The sequence below is a fragment of the Colletotrichum higginsianum genome, chromosome 1 (assembly GCF_001672515.1).
Source record: "Colletotrichum higginsianum IMI 349063 chromosome 1, whole genome shotgun sequence".
Lineage (NCBI taxonomy): Eukaryota > Fungi > Ascomycota > Sordariomycetes > Glomerellales > Glomerellaceae > Colletotrichum > Colletotrichum higginsianum.
The window spans coordinates 2,667,552-2,684,433 of NC_030954.1; the positions used below are offsets into that span (position 1 = coordinate 2,667,552).

Here is a 16,882-nt window from a genome sequence, read left to right on the forward strand (position 1 = left end):
AGAGCGTTACCCGGGTGTTGGTCTCCCAGCCACCGTCATTTTTTCTCTCATGCTCTCTCTATCACTCGCTCTTCGGACTTCTCCCTTTCCACTCGTGTTGTTGCTTGCCGCCCCCCTCTTTGTTTCCCCCGATGTTGGAATTGACTTTGGACCTGTCGGTGAAAGGCGTCCGAGGTATAGGCGATGGGGTGGGTGGCTTTCGGTGTTCCATGGATGTGGCTGAGAAATTTGGTCTGAGAGTACGGGCATGATCCCGACCTACAGAGAGACGAGGTTGGCCAATTGCGCATTGTGTCTCGCGGAATCTGGAGAACAAACGGGGCGTCACAATCTTTTTGATGAGCAGATTTTTCTTCTTCTTTACTAGTACGGCATTTCTTAGCCAAGGCCGCCGATAGGGATCGATCGGATCGGGGCAGCATGGCCGTCGCGTCGTCCTGCCGGATCCGTGGTTGGATTATTGACCAGATGATCTGGGGAATATTGGACGATGCCACTCTAAACGGGGGCTCGTCATGCTGCTCCATCTCGGGGCCTACAAGAAAGGCACTCGAGCCACTGGGCGTATGTGCGGTGGAAGCCTTCCCTCTGGCAGGTGTGGCTGCTCAGTAGCTGTGCACCGCCTTGACATGCTTGCCTCGCTGTGTGATACGATTGCGATGACACCACGGGAAGGGGTGAGCATGACGACAGTCGATAGCATCGTGAGCAAGATATCCGATACGGGAGGCTCGCGCCATGTCGCCCGCCCACGGCTGAAGTAAGCCGCCGTCATGTCCCAACTCCCATCCCAGGCACCGCCGAGGCCCCGTAGCCACTGTCTAGACCCGTGTGATCACCCCACCAAGCGCTGAGCAATAGGAGCACCGAGACGAGAAACAGTGGCTTGTTAGTGGATGCGGGAGGGCTGCACTGGGCTGTCGAAGGAGGTCACGTCTTTGGGGGAACGGCCATTCTTAGGCTTTGGGTATCAATAACACTCCAGTGAGCCTATCGCGGGAAAGGGAGCGGCCGTCGATGCCCAACCTGTTGGAGCTGCCCGGTCAGTCTCGTCGTCTCGTCCAGTCGTTGCGAGAGGCAAGGAGGGCAAGGCGTCACGGCATCACGGGGGTCATGTTTGTTTACAAGGACCCTTGAAGTTCATCGCTCACTACCGCTCAGATCCCATCTCACCTCTTGTTGTTGTATATTTCCTTCCGTTTTTGGTCATCACAGCGGCCTCCTCGCCTGTCAAGGTACGAAGGCACGTCATTCTCAGCTGGTCCTGTCGCCCGTCAGTTTTCAGCATCGGGCTCCTTGTCGAAACATCGTAATGTCGTACCCACAGCTTCAAGTCAACCGTTTCCCCCGCCGGCACATGTATATGAGACACGGTACAGAGTACAGTACGGCAATTGTCCCGTTTCTTCTGGACGGTTTCTCACGGTCTCCGCACCTGGCTGTCGAAATGACCGTCTCACGCCCTCTTCCCTGTTCCAGCCTCTGATCAACTATTTGCCGGACGGACCATGGCCCGAGCTGCGAGCCCAGCCCCCACCGTCAGTGACAGCAGTGAACGCCATTCCCTTTTCGCTCCCCGAGCCGTCCCCTCTCGGTTCTTTTTTCGTTTTTTTTTCGTTCTCGTTCTTTTTTTCATCGTACTTTTCTCTCCGTCCTCCACTGCGGTTCCGGCTTGCGGCCGAGCCGTCTCCTCTCTCTCACTCTCCCCTCCCCTCCCTTGATAGACCCGCCCGCCGCTGTCCGGCAAGATCCCCGTCCATCCAGACCCGGCGCGTCGAAGGCCACGACCCAAAGACCCAAAGACCCAGAATCTCCTGCCATCCCCCTCACCACTGACTTTATTCGCCGGCCGAAGCCTGTCGTCTCCAGCGGCCCTCGATTGACACACGCATACCCGGCCACGCTTTGCCCAACAGAAGAGCCACCATAGAAGAGCACAGAGATATCAGTCAGAGCGCATCGGCTGGGCGCGGGGTTGGGTTTCGCTTTGGCTCTGAGCAGGCGGTTACCCATCCCATCCCGGTCCCACTCACCCTTCTACCGGATTGTTCCTTTCCTTAGTGTTCCTTTATCACCTTCCATGCCTGCCTTCGCGGGTATTCTCGTGGCCGTTGCACCGTATGTGTTCTAGCCCCAGTGCTCCCCCTACAAGCAAGCCTCTCCCGGCTTTTAGGTACCTTGCCCTAGTTTAGCACGCCGAACAGTACCCTCGCCCCCTCTCCCTTTGGGTAGCAAACAAAAACCTAAAGAAGAGGGTGAGAGAGAATGAGAAAAACAAAAAGAAGAAAAACTACACGAGCCGATGGCTGCGCGTGCTCTTCGAGTTGATAGAGTCCGTGAGGAAAGTTCGAGGCGGTCTGAAGCCAAACGGAGCCCTGCCCAATGCTCCTTTCCTTTGCGTGCGCCCCTTGCCTTGTCCGTGTCTTGTTCCAAGGAATCATTCTACGGCGCCGTCAGCCTGTCTATCTCGTTGCCGCCGGTTCTCATACTAGGTATGCCCTCATGCTACGCGACCCGGTTGTCGCCATGCTTCGATCAACCCGTCATGACAGGACGTTGGCAAGGTTTCCTTCTGACATCGTCCCAGAGGATACATGTGCCGCGGGCAAGGCAAACAAACATAATATGGCAGGAATGCATTGTCAAGAGCTCAGAAACCAAGGAAGCAGGCCAAAGAGGAACCGCCATCTCGACTCTTGTATGGCTGGTCCTCTCAACGCCGGTGTGCGTGCTCTCTCCCCCCCCCCCCCCCCCCCCCCCCCTCTCGCGCCCAGGTTATCGCGTCTGCTGCTCTTGTTGCTGACTGGGCTCGCTCTCACCACACACCCACTGCGTCCATCTGTCGGCTACCCTCCACAACCAAACAAGTGACCAACCGCCCACCAATGCGCATCGCATCCCACCCGCGGCGGGTGGCCCTCTTCTCAGTCTCTCTGCCTACGAATAGAGTATGCTTCTTCCTCTCCACCCAAATCTGCATCCGTGTATTCTCCTCCGTATCGCACCGTACCGTACCTACTCTCAGTCATCCGTAACAAGCTCTGGCTTCTCTTCCCCCTCTGTGTCTCTCGCTCAAACTCTCGATTCTCCATCCCGGCTCAGTCGCGCGTTCGTCCCTCTCGTCGTTCCCCACTGGCCCTTCACCCTGGACTGGGATCAGGTCCGAACCAGCCTGACCTTCCCACACTTCCCACGACCTTACTGCTACCCTCCTCCTGCTCCTTCCCCCCATCCAAAGCCCACCGTATTATTCTCGAAGCCAAGCAAGTACCTGACCCCGGCCGCCGTTTAGGACCAAGTACCTCATGCCGAGACTCTCGCAGAAGTGCCGCCTTTCCTATTGAAAATACAAAACCATCCCTCCTCCTCCTCCAGCTCTACCTTGTCTACCCACCAAGAAAACGACATCGCACACCACAGCACATTCACACACACACACCCCCATCTTGTCAACTCGCACACATCCTGCGCCCACCGTACATACGTATATACATACATACTTCCGACACCCCATCTTTGACGATTCCCCGTTGTTGCAACACACAGTTGTTTATTATTGTCCCATCGTCCCTCACTCTCATACCCCTCCGGTCCCCATCGACTCACATTCACACTCACAACTCACACACACACACACATATATACACACATACACTCGAGACTTCCCCCGCCCTGGTGTCTGACTGACCTTCTCAACTCGCCACAAAGACCTGGAGTGCATCACAGCACCGTACTACACGACCGAGAAGAACCGACCCGACCCCTCTTGCCTGTGAGTGTGTTTTCTCCCCTTCAAGGCGTTCGTTCTTTCCCTCGTCCTGCACGCACTGCCCTCTTAAACTCGCCGACCACCCCCCTCCCGTGCATCATCTCGTTCTATCCCCACCAACCTCTCTTATCGCTCATCCCGCTCGACCGCCTCCGCCCTCTGCTTTTTCCCTGTCTACTTGCCCTCACCCCAGCCCACGCATCTATCTGCCCGCGGTCGTTTCACAAAAGGTTGGCTTCTGGCCTCATCTGTGCAGACTCCCGTCGCGTTTTTGCATGCATGCATCACCCTCATCGCCTCACACACACACAACATAGCCAGCCGAAAACCCTCATCCGCGAGTCTCTTGAGTGCGGCCCAGTGTCTCCACATCTCACCCAAACCCCAAAAATAAACCCTGGCCGATCGTTTTCACCGCCGCCCTCGACTAACACGACCGGGTAGAGTAGAAAATTAGGCGCCATTGCCCAGCAGAGCACAGCATCGCAGTCATCACTCGACTGCTGCTCATCACACACACCAGAAATGGTCTCAACATACCAGATGCCGAACTACTACAGACCGACACCGTTGACTGTAGACACAACACAGGCGCAAAAGTACTACGAGGAGGAGGACCACAGCATCTTGGACGAAAGCATCCTGGACCACAGCGCACTCGACTCGGGCCTGGAAATGTCGCCTCCCATGGCTGATAGCAGAAGGGAATCGTTCGCCATTGGCGGCTCTCTCTTCTCGCCCAAGACGGAGGACTGGCAATCAGTCGAAATGCAATCTGTGCCGTCCAACAACCCCTTCATTGAACAGCACACCAACAACAACCCCTTCATGCGCCTCGACCATGCCCAGCCCCACCCCTCTCCGTTTGGCCCCCAAGGGAACGCCTGGTCCCTGAGCAACACGTCCGGCTCCTGCACCCCTCTACAGCAGTTCGATGGCTTGCCGGCTGAGTACGACAGCGGCGCGCCCATGTTCCAAAGACCCGTCCAGGGCCAGACGCCCTTCACGAACCCCACTGGCCAAATCAACATGTTCGCGCCCATCGGTTCGGGGAACCAGTCCATCCCGACATCGCCGCAAAAGGGCTGGCTCGGCCAGGCCGAGTCCATGGCCAAGAAGATGCGCCCCGGGAGCCCTGCAATCCGCTCGCACAACGACATGAGAAGAGGCGACGGCATCCGCAAGAAGAACGCGCGCTTCGATATCCCGGCCGAGCGCAACCTGAGCAATATCGACAACCTCATCTCTCAGTCCACTGATGAGCAGGAGATCAAAGAGTTGAAGCAACAAAAGCGACTGTTGAGGAATCGCCAGGCAGCGTGAGTGTGCATTTCCCTCGCCCGGTGACCCCCCCATGACTGACAGATGTCCCACAGCCTTGACTCTCGCCAGAGGAAGAAGCAGCACACGGAACGTTTGGAGGACGAGAAGAAGCAGTTCACGGCCGTCCTCACCGACATGGAGGACGAGATGGCCGAAATGAGGAAGCAGATGGAACAGCTCTTGCGGGAGAAGCAGTTCAACCAGGAGTACATCGAGTCGCTCACCATGGAAAAGGAGGAGATGATGCGCTCTCACACGATTGAGACGGGCGAGCTCCGCAAGAAGGTCAGTGTCCTCACCGACCACGTCCAACGTCTCGAGAACGCGGCCATGGCGGCCCCCGCCAACAACACCTTCGTCTCCGGCTACGATGACATGGACGGCATGACCATGCCCGGCACCTGGGACAGCGTCAACTTTCTCGGCGAATACCCTATGGAGCAGGAGGTCAAGCAGGAGCTCCAGGTCATCCCGACCAAGAAGGCCGACAACACTGCCTTCCCTGTCGAGTCCGAGAAGCCCTCGTCTCAGGGCGGCATCCTCTTCATGCTCTTCCTCGTCGGCGCCTTTGTTCTGTCGAGCCGCTCCACGCCCGCCATCCCGCGAGTGTCGGAAGACGTTCGCGCCGAAGCTGCCACGCTCCTCGAGAGCGTCTTCAAGGACGCCGGCATCAACGGAGCTTCCAACACGATGAACGCCGTCGCTCCCCAGCCTTCCGGTAGTTCGTGGGTAGACAACTCTGCCGTGTCCATGGGTGACACATCAATGGGCGGCGTCGCACCCTCGATGCTCGGTCAACTAGGCGACTCGCTCACCCAACCTACCGACGAGCAGGCCAACGAACAGCTTTTCGGCCTCTCGGCGGCCCAGTATAACGGCGTCAACTCCCAGGACTTCCTCGGAAGCGCGCCCGAGCGCTCCACCAGCCAAGGACGCAAGAACCTCGCCGACGCCCTCGCGGCGATGCGCAACACCAAACAGTCGGCCGCCGACGTCTACACTAGATCACTACTCTGGGACCAGATTCCCAGCGAAGTCGTCAGAAACTTTGCAAAAATGGTGTCGGAAAGCAACAGCGCGAAAGTAGGCGCTAACGAATAACGAAGACAAAAGACAGAAAAAAACGATCCCATGATCATCACGTTCATCACGTTCATCACGTTCAACGACTCTCAACTCTCTAGCACAGCACAAAAAAAATCATTTTGTCTTTTTTTGGAATTACCTTCTTTTCTTCTCGTTCGGCCGAGCCTCATCATACACTTCTACCGCTCCCGCGGAACAATCCCCTCAACCCAGACATTGTTGCTCACGCACCAAACGAAACCTCTTTTCAACGCCAAATGATCGAAGCTCTTCGGGCAACTTTAACCCGTCTTATTATTTCCTTTTCACTTTGTGTTTTTGTTTTTGGGAACGCCCCGTTTCCCCTCTTCCCGGTATCTAGCGAGCGAGCGAGCATTCTTGGAATTCCGGTTTGATATCATTATGTTCCTTTCACATATCTAGTTTGGTATCTACTGCTTTTTTCCAAACGAGACGGAGGCGACTGTGTGAGGGACAAGGGAAGAGAAGGGCATGGGGACACGGGACGGCCAGGCATTTCCGATGTTTTGTACAAATGGGAACTGGAAGCGGTTGGGCTGGTTGGGGGATTTCGGGTTCATCGGAGGAGAGCAGGTCTCACAAGCTTATGAGGGACGTCATCTCACAAGGGAAAGGGAGAAGAGGGGGGGGGGGGGGGGTAGGTGTTTGAAAGGGGTTGTGGCTTTGCTTTTTCCTTTTGGCATTTCCTGTGTTTTTTCTTTGGGTGGGAGAGAGGAGGAGGGACAGCCGCGTCGCACAGAGTTGCAGATTGTCTTCTTCTTGGGATGAGAAACGAGAGAGTCCGTCTCGCGACGAAACGTGGGAACGGAAACGAGTCGAAACGAACCTCATGAATCAATGACAAACCAGACGAAGCGAAATATCATTATTGCTGTTCAGAAAGCGCACTTTTTTCCTTGCTCCTATATGTTTCCATCACTCTTCTCGTAAACTGTTGTGGCACTCATGTCCGGCGTCACAGCCGTCATAAGGGGGAGGGGAGGAAAACATGTCAGCTAGGGGGGGCCTTGGGTGACAGCGTGCGAGCAAACAACCCCATTGCCCAAAAAAAGGTCATGCAACCGCTCTACAACCGAGCACCAGCAGAGAGCCGGTTTCCCCCATTCGCCGTGTAGCTACTTCTGCCAAACGGCAAAAAAGATACCACTTGCGTGCTTCACCATTGCCGTCCATGCCATATCAGCGATACTCTCGTCAGACCTTCGCGGTGGTTGTAGCATTGTGACCCACCACTGGCGAGAGTCGAATGACCCGCGGACCCTTGTCCGTCGTCCGTCGCCGTCCCCAGATTGCAGACGAGCGCGCGAGAGAGAGTGAAAGTCTAAAAAATAAAAAATAAAAAACCAACAACAACAACAACAACATAGAAACGGCATTCCGGTCCGTCGTGTGCCCTCCCTCTTCGTGCGCCGCTGATCGTTGATCAGGCTTGCGAGCGAGGACCAGCCGGGCTGTATGGCCCCCAGAGGCCAAGGGGGGACGCTACATAGAGTGCCTAGTCAGGCAGGCAGGCAGGCAGGCAGGCAGCTGGGCTGGGCTGGGCTAGGCTGCAGCGACGATCTTGTTGGTCATCTTTCCGTCGAGGACGGCATGTAATTGGAGACGACACAGGCGGGATGAAGGGGAGGTGGAGAGGTCCAGGCCGTCGAAAAACTTGGTGGATGGCGGCTGGCGGCGGCGGCGATTTACACGGATATGGCACGCGCAGAAAAAGGGAAACGAGTGTGGACGGACGGAGGATAAGCCTAGATCTATCAAGATCCACTGACGGGCTCTCTTGTTCTACGTGATAAGATGGGCGACATGGGGCGGGGGGCTATGAGTAGCGTCGTTCCCCGTTTCCGAAGTGTGTGTGTGGTGGGTGTGACCGTCTCTCGGCTCGTGCCAAGATTTAGAAAGGCGAGGATGCCATTATCAACCAGTGAGGCACGGGAGGAGCAGCGGGCGAGGTGAGGTGACCTCTGTGTGTGTGTATGTGTGTGTGTGTGGTCTCTAGGAATAGCTGTGGTTACGTTTTTGAGAGCAAGGGATTGGTTAACAATGATGGGGAGAGGGGGGGGGGGCGTCGTGATGCCCTTTGCCCCCCCTCCCTTTCTGTTTCGATGACACGGCGCACGATAGGGGAGGTAAGCAGGTGGTGAGCTATCCACGTTTGGCGGCATGCGGTATGAGAGACGGAGTCTTGGTGGTGTTGAGGAGGATTGGCGGAGGCTGGGGATTTTTGGCGGGCGATCTTCAAACAATAGGATGCAGACGAGAGAATGGGATTGTCCGTTTAGAGCTTTTAGAGCTTGTGTGCTTCATAGCTCTGGGAGCTTGGGCGCATTCTTCCTCGGTAGCGTCGTCTTTGTCTTCCCGGGGGATTGGGGGGGACAACCTACAAGGCGAGGGAGGCGGAGGCGGAGAGGAACAAGAAATCAAGCCACACTTTAGACTCATACGACGCACGCTAACGCTAAGAATGGGCGGCGAAGGATCGGAACGGTAGTGTGCCGAAGTCCTTTTTTTGATTCTTCTTAGTCTCGTTCCCGCATCAGAGACCCGAGGAGAGATGTCGGGAGGACGGGTGAGCCCACCCGCACGTCATGAGATAGCTGAGCTGCCCTAGAGAAATGTGAAGCGAGTGGACATGACGGCCAAAGAGACCCCAGAAATGCATAGATGTCGAGATACCCTCCTCGCCCTGACATGGAGCCGAAGAGGGGTAAGACGAGAAGAAAAACCGTCGTGCTCGCCTGCGTGTCTCAGACATTCGAGAGGTCGCATGCGTGGGCCAGCGCTCACGGGAGTCCACGGCGAGGTGGGTGCATGGCATGGCATGACATCGCTCACGTTACTCTCCCTTCTCCTTCCAGGCCAAGGTGAAGAACGGCGCGGTGAACGACGAGCCCGTCCTCCCCTCACCACGGACATCGCATCCCCGGGGTCATTAGCGACGCGCACTTATGCCGTCGGTGAAGAGACGGTCTGGTGGCAAAGGCACCCGGACCACCTACTCACCCACTCTGACAAACACCGCTGCTTCCATTCACCCTCGTAGCAGCCCGAGCCGCGTGCTAAGCGCGCAAGGTGTGGCCTGGTGGCCAGGTGAGCAGCCGTGATGGCAGCCGACGGTGAGGTTTTTTTTTTTTTCTTCCTTTGCGTAGTTCGGATGTCGTTCATCCCCACAACCAGGAAACTGAACGGATGATGGATGACGGATGGCCGCCGCCGTCGTCGCCGCCGGGGGTTTGGGGGGGGTCTAGGTGAGGCCAAGGTGAGCGTCGACCTCTTTAGCGTTGGCCTTCAAAGGGCCCGCGAAAGAGTTTTGCTGACGTTGCACCCGTTCATTGGACACACGGAGGGCGCCCTCACTCCCTGCTAGAACACCTTCTTCGCCTTGTAAAGAACGCTTTCTCGCGTCGCGAGGATTGCAGTTCCTGGGTCCGCTGAACGGACGAACGCCTGCTGACGATCCGATGGGGGGTTCGGAGGTGAAAGCGAGAGAGAGAGAGAGAAAGAGAGACCTTGTACCAACTAAGCTCGCCGATTTTCCCGCCATCTACCTCCTCGGAAGGCATCAGGAATCCCCTCTCCCCCCCCATCCTCTCCATCTCGCAGCTAAGGCACGCTCTAATGCATCTCCGGAGGATAAGAAAAAGGGTCGACGCCGGCGCAGCTTACTCGCGCGCCCATCATGACGAGCATGTTTTTTTCCCGCGGCCCTCCTCGAGCATCGAGCCCCCCACCAATTCCTGGAACCGCCCCCTCTAGCAAACGGAATGGAAGGGAGAAAGAAAGAAAGAAAAACGGTGAAGCTGATGGACGTGAAAAGCTGGACAGCGAGACTGACGGCGGCCTCTGTCTTCTTGAGAGACGCAACCGGCGTCCGTCTTTGCCCATGCATGGAGCACATATCCACACGACTCGACTTACCCCGCGCAGAGCAGAGCCATCAGAACCGCAGAGCGACGACGCAATGTCTCCCAAAAGGCCGTCTCACCAAGAAAGCACATGCATCCATCCCCCCCTCCCCCCTCCCTCGGTACTCCCTAAATCTTGCGAACCCCCTCGAAGAAACGCAGTGAGACCCTTTCACAAACAGACCACATGCCGCGCCATGAGATGTCCCTCGTCCGACCTTGCCCCTGATTCCCTCCCCGCCTCATGCGGAAAAGTGCAGCCCGATGAAAAGAAGAGAGAGAGAGAGAGGGAGAGAGAATGACAGAAGAACGAGGTCAAGAGTCGTTGCGTGCGTGATGTCAGTGGGTATGCAGACCACCCGTAACCCCTTACCCTGCTTTTTTATTTCACTTTCGCTTTTCTCATCTTTTTCCTTCGCACGAGATGACGAAGTACGTCCTCTGTGAAGAAGAGACCGTGCGACGTCGAGAGGAGACGATCCCCGGACGATCCCCGGACGATCCTCGGACGACATCGGGAGCGGAGCCTGTCTCGGGCCGGCCGAGACCAGAGACCCAGATGCCGCCGGAGCGGGTACCGAGTGACGAACCTATTCCGGTAGGCCCCGCCACCGGGTCAGCCGGCCCGAGACCGCCACGGTCAAATGTCAACTTTTCCGTATATATTGTCGATCTTTAAATAGTGATGTGATGATGGGTATGTTACAGAAAAACAGCAAATGGGCAAATACTGAAGGCCCCCACCCCCTCGGGCCTACATGATCACTCCTTCGTGTAAAGGAAGGGACTCCCTCCTACAACTCTACCCAAGACAAGCCCGTGTGGCCTCGGCCTGCAAGTCCAGCCCAGCGCGACCCCCAAAGACATGAAGAGAGACCACAGAACGGTTCCGTGACAGCTGCCTGCCTGTCTGCCACCCTCTTCTTCCCCCTTTTCCTCTCTACGCCCGCGAGACCTGCAGACGCAAACCGAAAAACGAAGAAGAAGAAAAGGTCGTCCTACGGCGCACGACATGGACCGAAGAACCCCGTCCCCTCGCCCGCGAAGGCCCTCTACCTTCTCAGTTATATCTATCCGGCCAACGTTACGCGCCCGCGCCACCCGAGTTACGACACCCTCCGTGCTTCCTATGCCATCATCATCATTCGAGAGAGCCGTTCGAGCCAGTGAGAGCAAGAAAGTGGGGGGGAGGGGGGACGGAACGACAAAACAGAACCTCTGCCCCCTCCCCCTCCTTTGTGTAGCCGTCTTCCCATCATCTATAACTACACAGCAACACCTCGCGGCACGGTTCAGGGGCGGGGGGCGTCCGCCGCCGCCGCGTGACGATCTTTGCGCGTCAGTGATACGACGGCAGGGAGAAAAGGGTATCGCCATCGGATGAGGCTGCACGCCGGCTGCCGTCCGCACACACCCGTTTCGAGTATGCGATGCCGTGTCACCGAGAAATGGTTCGGCCGTCTTACGCGCACACGCACACAATAAACCTTCCCTATCTGTACTACGTCCACCTCCCTGTTTTTTATTGTTGCTGACTACTTCTTGCCGTTGCCGGCATCCGGGTCGTACTTCTCCTTCCAGATCCTGTCGGGTTGCCACCGTCAGCCATTCTGAGTGTCACGGATTGGGAGGTGCTGATTAGATGATGATGGTGCCAGGTTGCAGAGGATGGTGTTAGGCGTAAGAGGCAAACGAGGGGCAGAGAAGGGGAATCGCGATGCGCGGGCCGCTCTCGACGCAGCGCCTACATTTGCACTTGATGGATGCGGCGCAGTGCAGATAAGCGTGCAGCACAGGAGGCCGGCTATCACCCAAGAGGACGAAGACAGGGCGAGCTGCCGCATGAGGGGATGGGAGGCCTCGGGAACCTATCAATGCCACAGCGCAAGAGGCATCCGAGACAGAAAATGCAGCTCTCCCCTGTTGATGATGCATATGTCGGGTCCGAATCTGGGGAATCCCCAACCAGACCAGTGGGAAGAATGAGGAAACAGGCTCGACTTACCAGGAGTTGCCTAGCGTTTTATTGCCATTCTTCTCGGCCAACCTATAGTAGCGGGCTGCTGCGAACTAGACATCTTGTCAGCCTCATGTGATGAAACGGAGCATGCGCCTTGTGCGGGTGCTGAGTGCAGCCGTTGATGCCCAACCCCAACCAGATAGACAAGACAGCCTCTGATGACGGCCCAAACTGGCCTTCATATAGATGCATGCGCTCATCCCATGACATATGCACTCGCCGGTGCAAGCCACACAGGATGCGGGGCTGCTGAGGCTCATGCTGATATCCCTCGGCAGCCAGAGTTCTGGTTTGTGGTTTACTGGCCCCCGGCATACGCGGCATCTGGAAGGAACAGGTGATATGTGATGAAACGTACCTTGTCTTTCTTGCATCCGAAGCCCTCAAGATAGCACCAGGCGATTTCATTCATGGCGTCTGAGAAGTACGAGGCTGGTTAGCGCAGCCCCCAAACATTTACATCGGGCCTCGACGCCCAGGAACGCATCATTCGGGGGAGGGGGGAGCAGTACTCACCCGTATCTCCGAGGTTCGCCGCAGTCTCATAGTACTGCCACGGGGCGTCAGTTTAGCAGTTCAGACATGACTGCGATCCTTCCAGAGCAGGGCAACTCACCTGTTTGGCCGCGATCGGGTCCTTCGCCGTGCCCCAGCCGTGTCTGAAGGAGTTGGCCAGCTCGAAGATGGCCAGAACGAGCTCGCCCTTGGCCGCACCACCCTTCTTCAGCCCGGCCTTCAACGCCATCTGCTCGACGGTCGCCGCATTTGACGCCGCCGCCGAGAGGAACTTGATTGCCCCTTCTGGATCGGGCTCGCAGCCCCAGCCGTGCCTGTCGACAGCCTCTGATCAGCATTTCGCGTCATTAACCCCTGAGCACCCCATCCCACCCAGTCACCGTGGCAGCCGTCGCATCGAGCCCAAAGCCTCCGACGCTATGCCGTCATCCGTCGAGCCGGAGCCGCGCAAGCACTCACCTCAGAGCAAGACCGTATAGAAACTGGCTGAGAGTGTTGTTCGCCCCTTTCGGGTCGGCCAAGCGAGCAAACATGGCCGTCGAGTTGACGTAGTCCTCCGCCTCGTGCAGTCGGATGGCCTCCTGAATATCCTCGTCTATTGCCGGAGACGACACAGCGGCGCTCGGCGACCGCCCCCTCGTCTCAGACCCTTGAAGGTTGTCGTGCGACGGCGTCGCGGGCCTGCTCTTGTTCGCCGAGGCCAGGATGGTGGCGCGCTTCTCCCACTCCAGCTCGTCCTGCTCGCCCTCGGCGGTGGTTATGATGTCGGGCAGGTTCTGCGGGACGTTGTCGGACGAGGCGGGCGAGCGGCTGAGGTGCAGCCGTTCCGACAAACGCCTGCCCTCTTTTCTGTGGGAGGCCGAGCTCGCCTGCGAGGAGGCGGACACGCTGCGCGACCGGCTGCCGAAGAAGACATCGAGGCTGCGCCGGGGCTTCGGGGCGGTGCCGGCGGCGGTTTCGTTGGGGTTCAGGAACTGCTCCTTGCTCTCTTCTACGGGATACGACGGCGGGTGGATGACCTCCTGGGTGTTTGTGTCGGATCGGATGAACTTGAACTCGGGGGCGGCCAGCCTGTCGACGGCATCCTGGCTGCTGGCGTTGCCGTTGTCGAGGTGGTCCTTTTTCTTGAGGATGTCGCGTAGGCCCATGATGATGATGACGTCTAACGGTTAGTGCTGTCCCAAACGGACTCGAATTAAAAATTGGAGCAGAGGAGCGCAGACGTGAAGACACAGCAAAAATAAATTTGAGGAAGAAAGAAAAGTGAAAAAAGGAATCTCTGTCAGCAGAAGACGGATAATTGTCTGTCAAGTCATCAAGGAGAGCGAGCTATTTGCTTATGTTGGCGCAGCTTCGTCACATGTGGTGATGGTGGTGGTAGTGGTGGTGCTGTTCTCAGCTTCGGAAAGTAAGGTACGAACATGTTCTTGCAGGATGCAGTCGGTCGACCTGGACAAGGGGCTCAGCACACGGCGGTGCACATCAAAGACGCCGCAAGCCGCCCGCCCCTCTTGGACCTTGGATCTTGGACCCGATTCCCTCCAACAAGGCATAGTCTCGGAGGAGCAAATCCACGACGATGGTCACCACATGACGGGGTCTCCATTAGCGCCCTCGAACTCGTAAGCGTCTAGCCCGAGGACAAAGGGCTCTCAGTCACCACCAACGGCGACGTGTATGGCGCTGCCCCCTCCACCGATGAGGTTGGGGGGGAGGGTTTGCAGAGGGGTCTTTTTGAGATGCTTTGTGCGTGTGTCAGCGTTAGCAAGATACCAAATGTCATCGAATGGGCAGCTCAAAATTCAGGAGTCCACAGGGGGCGGATTAGTGGAGGGGCGAGCAGCCAAGACTTCCTCTGGATGGAAGGATGGCGGGGTAAAATAATTATAAAATCTCCAATGGAAATTGGAGTTGATCTAATTGAGACACAGCCGGGAGCTCTTGGGGTCGGCCCGCTCGCGGAAATGATGCTTAGCCAAGGTCAATAAACTTGCTTATTTCCCAGTTGTCACCGTGGCTGCAACCCTTTGGGTTCTTTATTCATATCTGAATGGAGGCTTTCCCAGGCTTCCCAATCTCGTCACGTAATTACGGACTGGTCAGCACTCATCTCTTTGCTGTTTTGTCGGCCTATTAATTTAGTACATTGTCACACTGCACAATCTGTATAAACATTGGTTTTTTGGTACGAAATTTTTTTTTTTTTTGTCTCTATCCTTTCTATGTCTGCTTTTGCTTCGTCTTCTTGATCTTCCTGCGTGGTATCAATGCTCTGGTCCTTTGTTCATCATCAGCATCTTCTTCTTCCTCTTCCTCTTCTTCTCCGAGGGTATCGTTTGTTGTTGTCCTAGTCGTTCCATAACCTGAAAATACGCCCGCGACAAAGGAGACTCGGGAGCTCTCTTGCTTTGACTGGACCCTCTCTTGGAGTGGATAGCAAACATGTCAGTAAAGAGAGACCTAGATGGCCTTCTCCGGATAGGCGGCATGATATCACGATCAGAAAGAGATAAAGTCCTTCTGGACCTTGAAGTCAGTATCATCACCCGCGCCGTCGGTGATAAACTCCTCGACCTCGTCCGAGTCAACGTCGTCGCTGTCTGCCGACTCGGCATCGCTCGACAGGTCCTCCATTTCGTCCGAGTCCGTGCGCTTCCGAAGGACGCTTGCCCTCTCGCGGTGAAGTAGTTTGCAGCCCTTTCTTCTACACTTGCCCGTGTTGCTGAAGTCGGGGCATTCGAACACGTGCCGCTCCTCGCACTTGTCTCCCTTGTCGCAGTAGCCGTACATTCCGAAGGAACGGCAGACCAGGGCACCTGGGGACACACTAGAGTGAGCATAGGGGCAGTTAGGGTTCGCACAGTTGCCCTTGATGAAGTGAACACATGTCGGGGTGCGTTGGGGCGTCAAGTCATGGGAAAGATCACAAGACTCCCCATTGGCGCAGTTCCCCTTATGCAGCAGCTCCCGGCAGACGGCGACCCTCGAGGCATCGTGCATGTATCGACATGCCGGTCCCTTGGCGCATGAACCTAGAGTAAAAAGCATCGTGGTTAGTTTGGGTGTCCTATACTCTGTCATACCCACTTGAGCAAGAAGCTGTCAGGTCTAGTTGAGCTGATGATGATGCGTGGGTGGTCAGATGAGATTGTGAATAAAATACCGGTCAGCGAAAACATGCTGCAAGGCACATCGAGCTTCTTGACGCTCGTTTGGCTGAGTGGGGTGACTTGATATTAGCGGCTGTCGATAGGAGGGGAAAGGGATCATACCGTTGAGCTTCCAGCACACCGGCTCGGTACAGATTGCCCGTTTTGCTTCGGTGAAACTTGACGCCTCCGACGAAGGCGACCTTGGGCGTTGCACTGACGGGATGGAGATCTCCTGCGGGGTGGTGAGTGTAACCTGCCGCGCAAGGGAGTCTTGGCGACGTACCCGACACCTTGATGAGCTTGCTGCCGCTGTGAGCGACGCGGAAGCGGATTCCTTGGATCTCAACCTCGTGATTGCCTGTCGCTGTGGTGGGATTAGTAGGGGTAGACGGCGCGCTTGCGTGGGCTCCGTAACGGTGGAAGTGATTGGCAAGCTGCGACTGCTCGCGCGCATCCTGCCGGCGAATCTTCTGCTGTCGCGATGCCTCGATAGCCTTGGCATGCGCCTCGTTGTTCTTCTCGTAGACGGCCGAGTTGATGAGCGATCTTTGGCCGCGGGTGTTTTTGGAAATCCAGGCGCCGGAGGAACCAGCCGCACCAGGGGCCTCGGGAGTAGACGACTCGGACGGCGGTGTTTGCGTTCCACCGTTGTTCAGCACCAGGGATCGATGACGAAACCCCGAGGGGCCTCGAGTAGAGGGGTAAGGCTCGACACGGTGCTTGTGGGGGAAGCCGCCATGTCGGTGAGTGGTGCCTATACATATAACATGTAAGCACTGAAGCGTAGAGTTAAGAGTTAGAGAAGTTGGAGACGTACTCCTTCCGTAGGTAGCTTGATTGCTAGGCACTGATTGCACACCGGCTTGCTGGGCCTTGTGAAGATTGATCTTGCCTGTTTGCCACCAAATTAGAGATCGCGCGGTTTTTGCTGTTTTTTGTGCATGTCGGAACTGTACCTGCAAGTTGGCCGATCCTGGCCAACAGCTCCTGTTCTTCCTGAGAAGGCATTTCCTTGGTATGGAGTGTTGCGATGTGGTTTTCGTATGAAGGTGTCTCGTTGCGCAAAGAAGTGGTCTTGCTGTTGTGACTGTAG

At 56.5% G+C, this 16,882-nt stretch overlaps 4 protein-coding genes across 4 annotated transcripts; 2 read left to right on the forward strand and 2 right to left on the reverse strand.

Annotated features, from left to right (window-relative positions):
* Nucleotides 1-4,294: 4,294 nt before the first annotated feature.
* Nucleotides 4,295-6,193, forward strand: CH63R_00820 (BZIP transcription factor; the record flags this gene model as incomplete). The annotated part of the gene is made up of 2 exons (XM_018295795.1): nt 4,295-5,088; nt 5,146-6,193. The coding sequence occupies 2 exons, from the start codon at nt 4,295-4,297 to the stop codon at nt 6,191-6,193; spliced, it is 1,842 nt and encodes a 613-aa protein (XP_018164157.1).
* A 4,332-nt stretch (nt 6,194-10,525) lies between these two features.
* Nucleotides 10,526-11,271, forward strand: CH63R_00821 (uncharacterized protein; the record flags this gene model as incomplete). Its single annotated transcript, XM_018295796.1, has 2 exons — nt 10,526-10,699; nt 10,882-11,271. The coding sequence occupies 2 exons, from the start codon at nt 10,526-10,528 to the stop codon at nt 11,269-11,271; spliced, it is 564 nt and encodes a 187-aa protein (XP_018164158.1).
* Nucleotides 11,272-11,636: 365 nt separating this feature from the next.
* Nucleotides 11,637-13,785, reverse strand: CH63R_00822 (Cell cycle inhibitor; the record flags this gene model as incomplete). Its single annotated transcript, XM_018295797.1, has 6 exons — nt 11,637-11,685; nt 12,107-12,171; nt 12,480-12,553; nt 12,638-12,671; nt 12,738-12,951; nt 13,097-13,785. The coding sequence occupies 6 exons, from the start codon at nt 13,783-13,785 to the stop codon at nt 11,637-11,639; spliced, it is 1,125 nt and encodes a 374-aa protein (XP_018164159.1).
* Nucleotides 13,786-15,136: 1,351 nt separating this feature from the next.
* On the reverse strand, nt 15,137-16,797 carry CH63R_00823 (CCCH zinc finger protein; the record flags this gene model as incomplete). The annotated part of the gene is made up of 6 exons (XM_018295798.1): nt 15,137-15,669; nt 15,801-15,853; nt 15,910-16,021; nt 16,073-16,543; nt 16,607-16,681; nt 16,746-16,797. 6 exons carry the CDS (start codon nt 16,795-16,797, stop codon nt 15,137-15,139), a joined length of 1,296 nt encoding a protein of 431 aa, XP_018164160.1.
* Between the last annotated feature and the right edge of the window lie 85 nt (nt 16,798-16,882).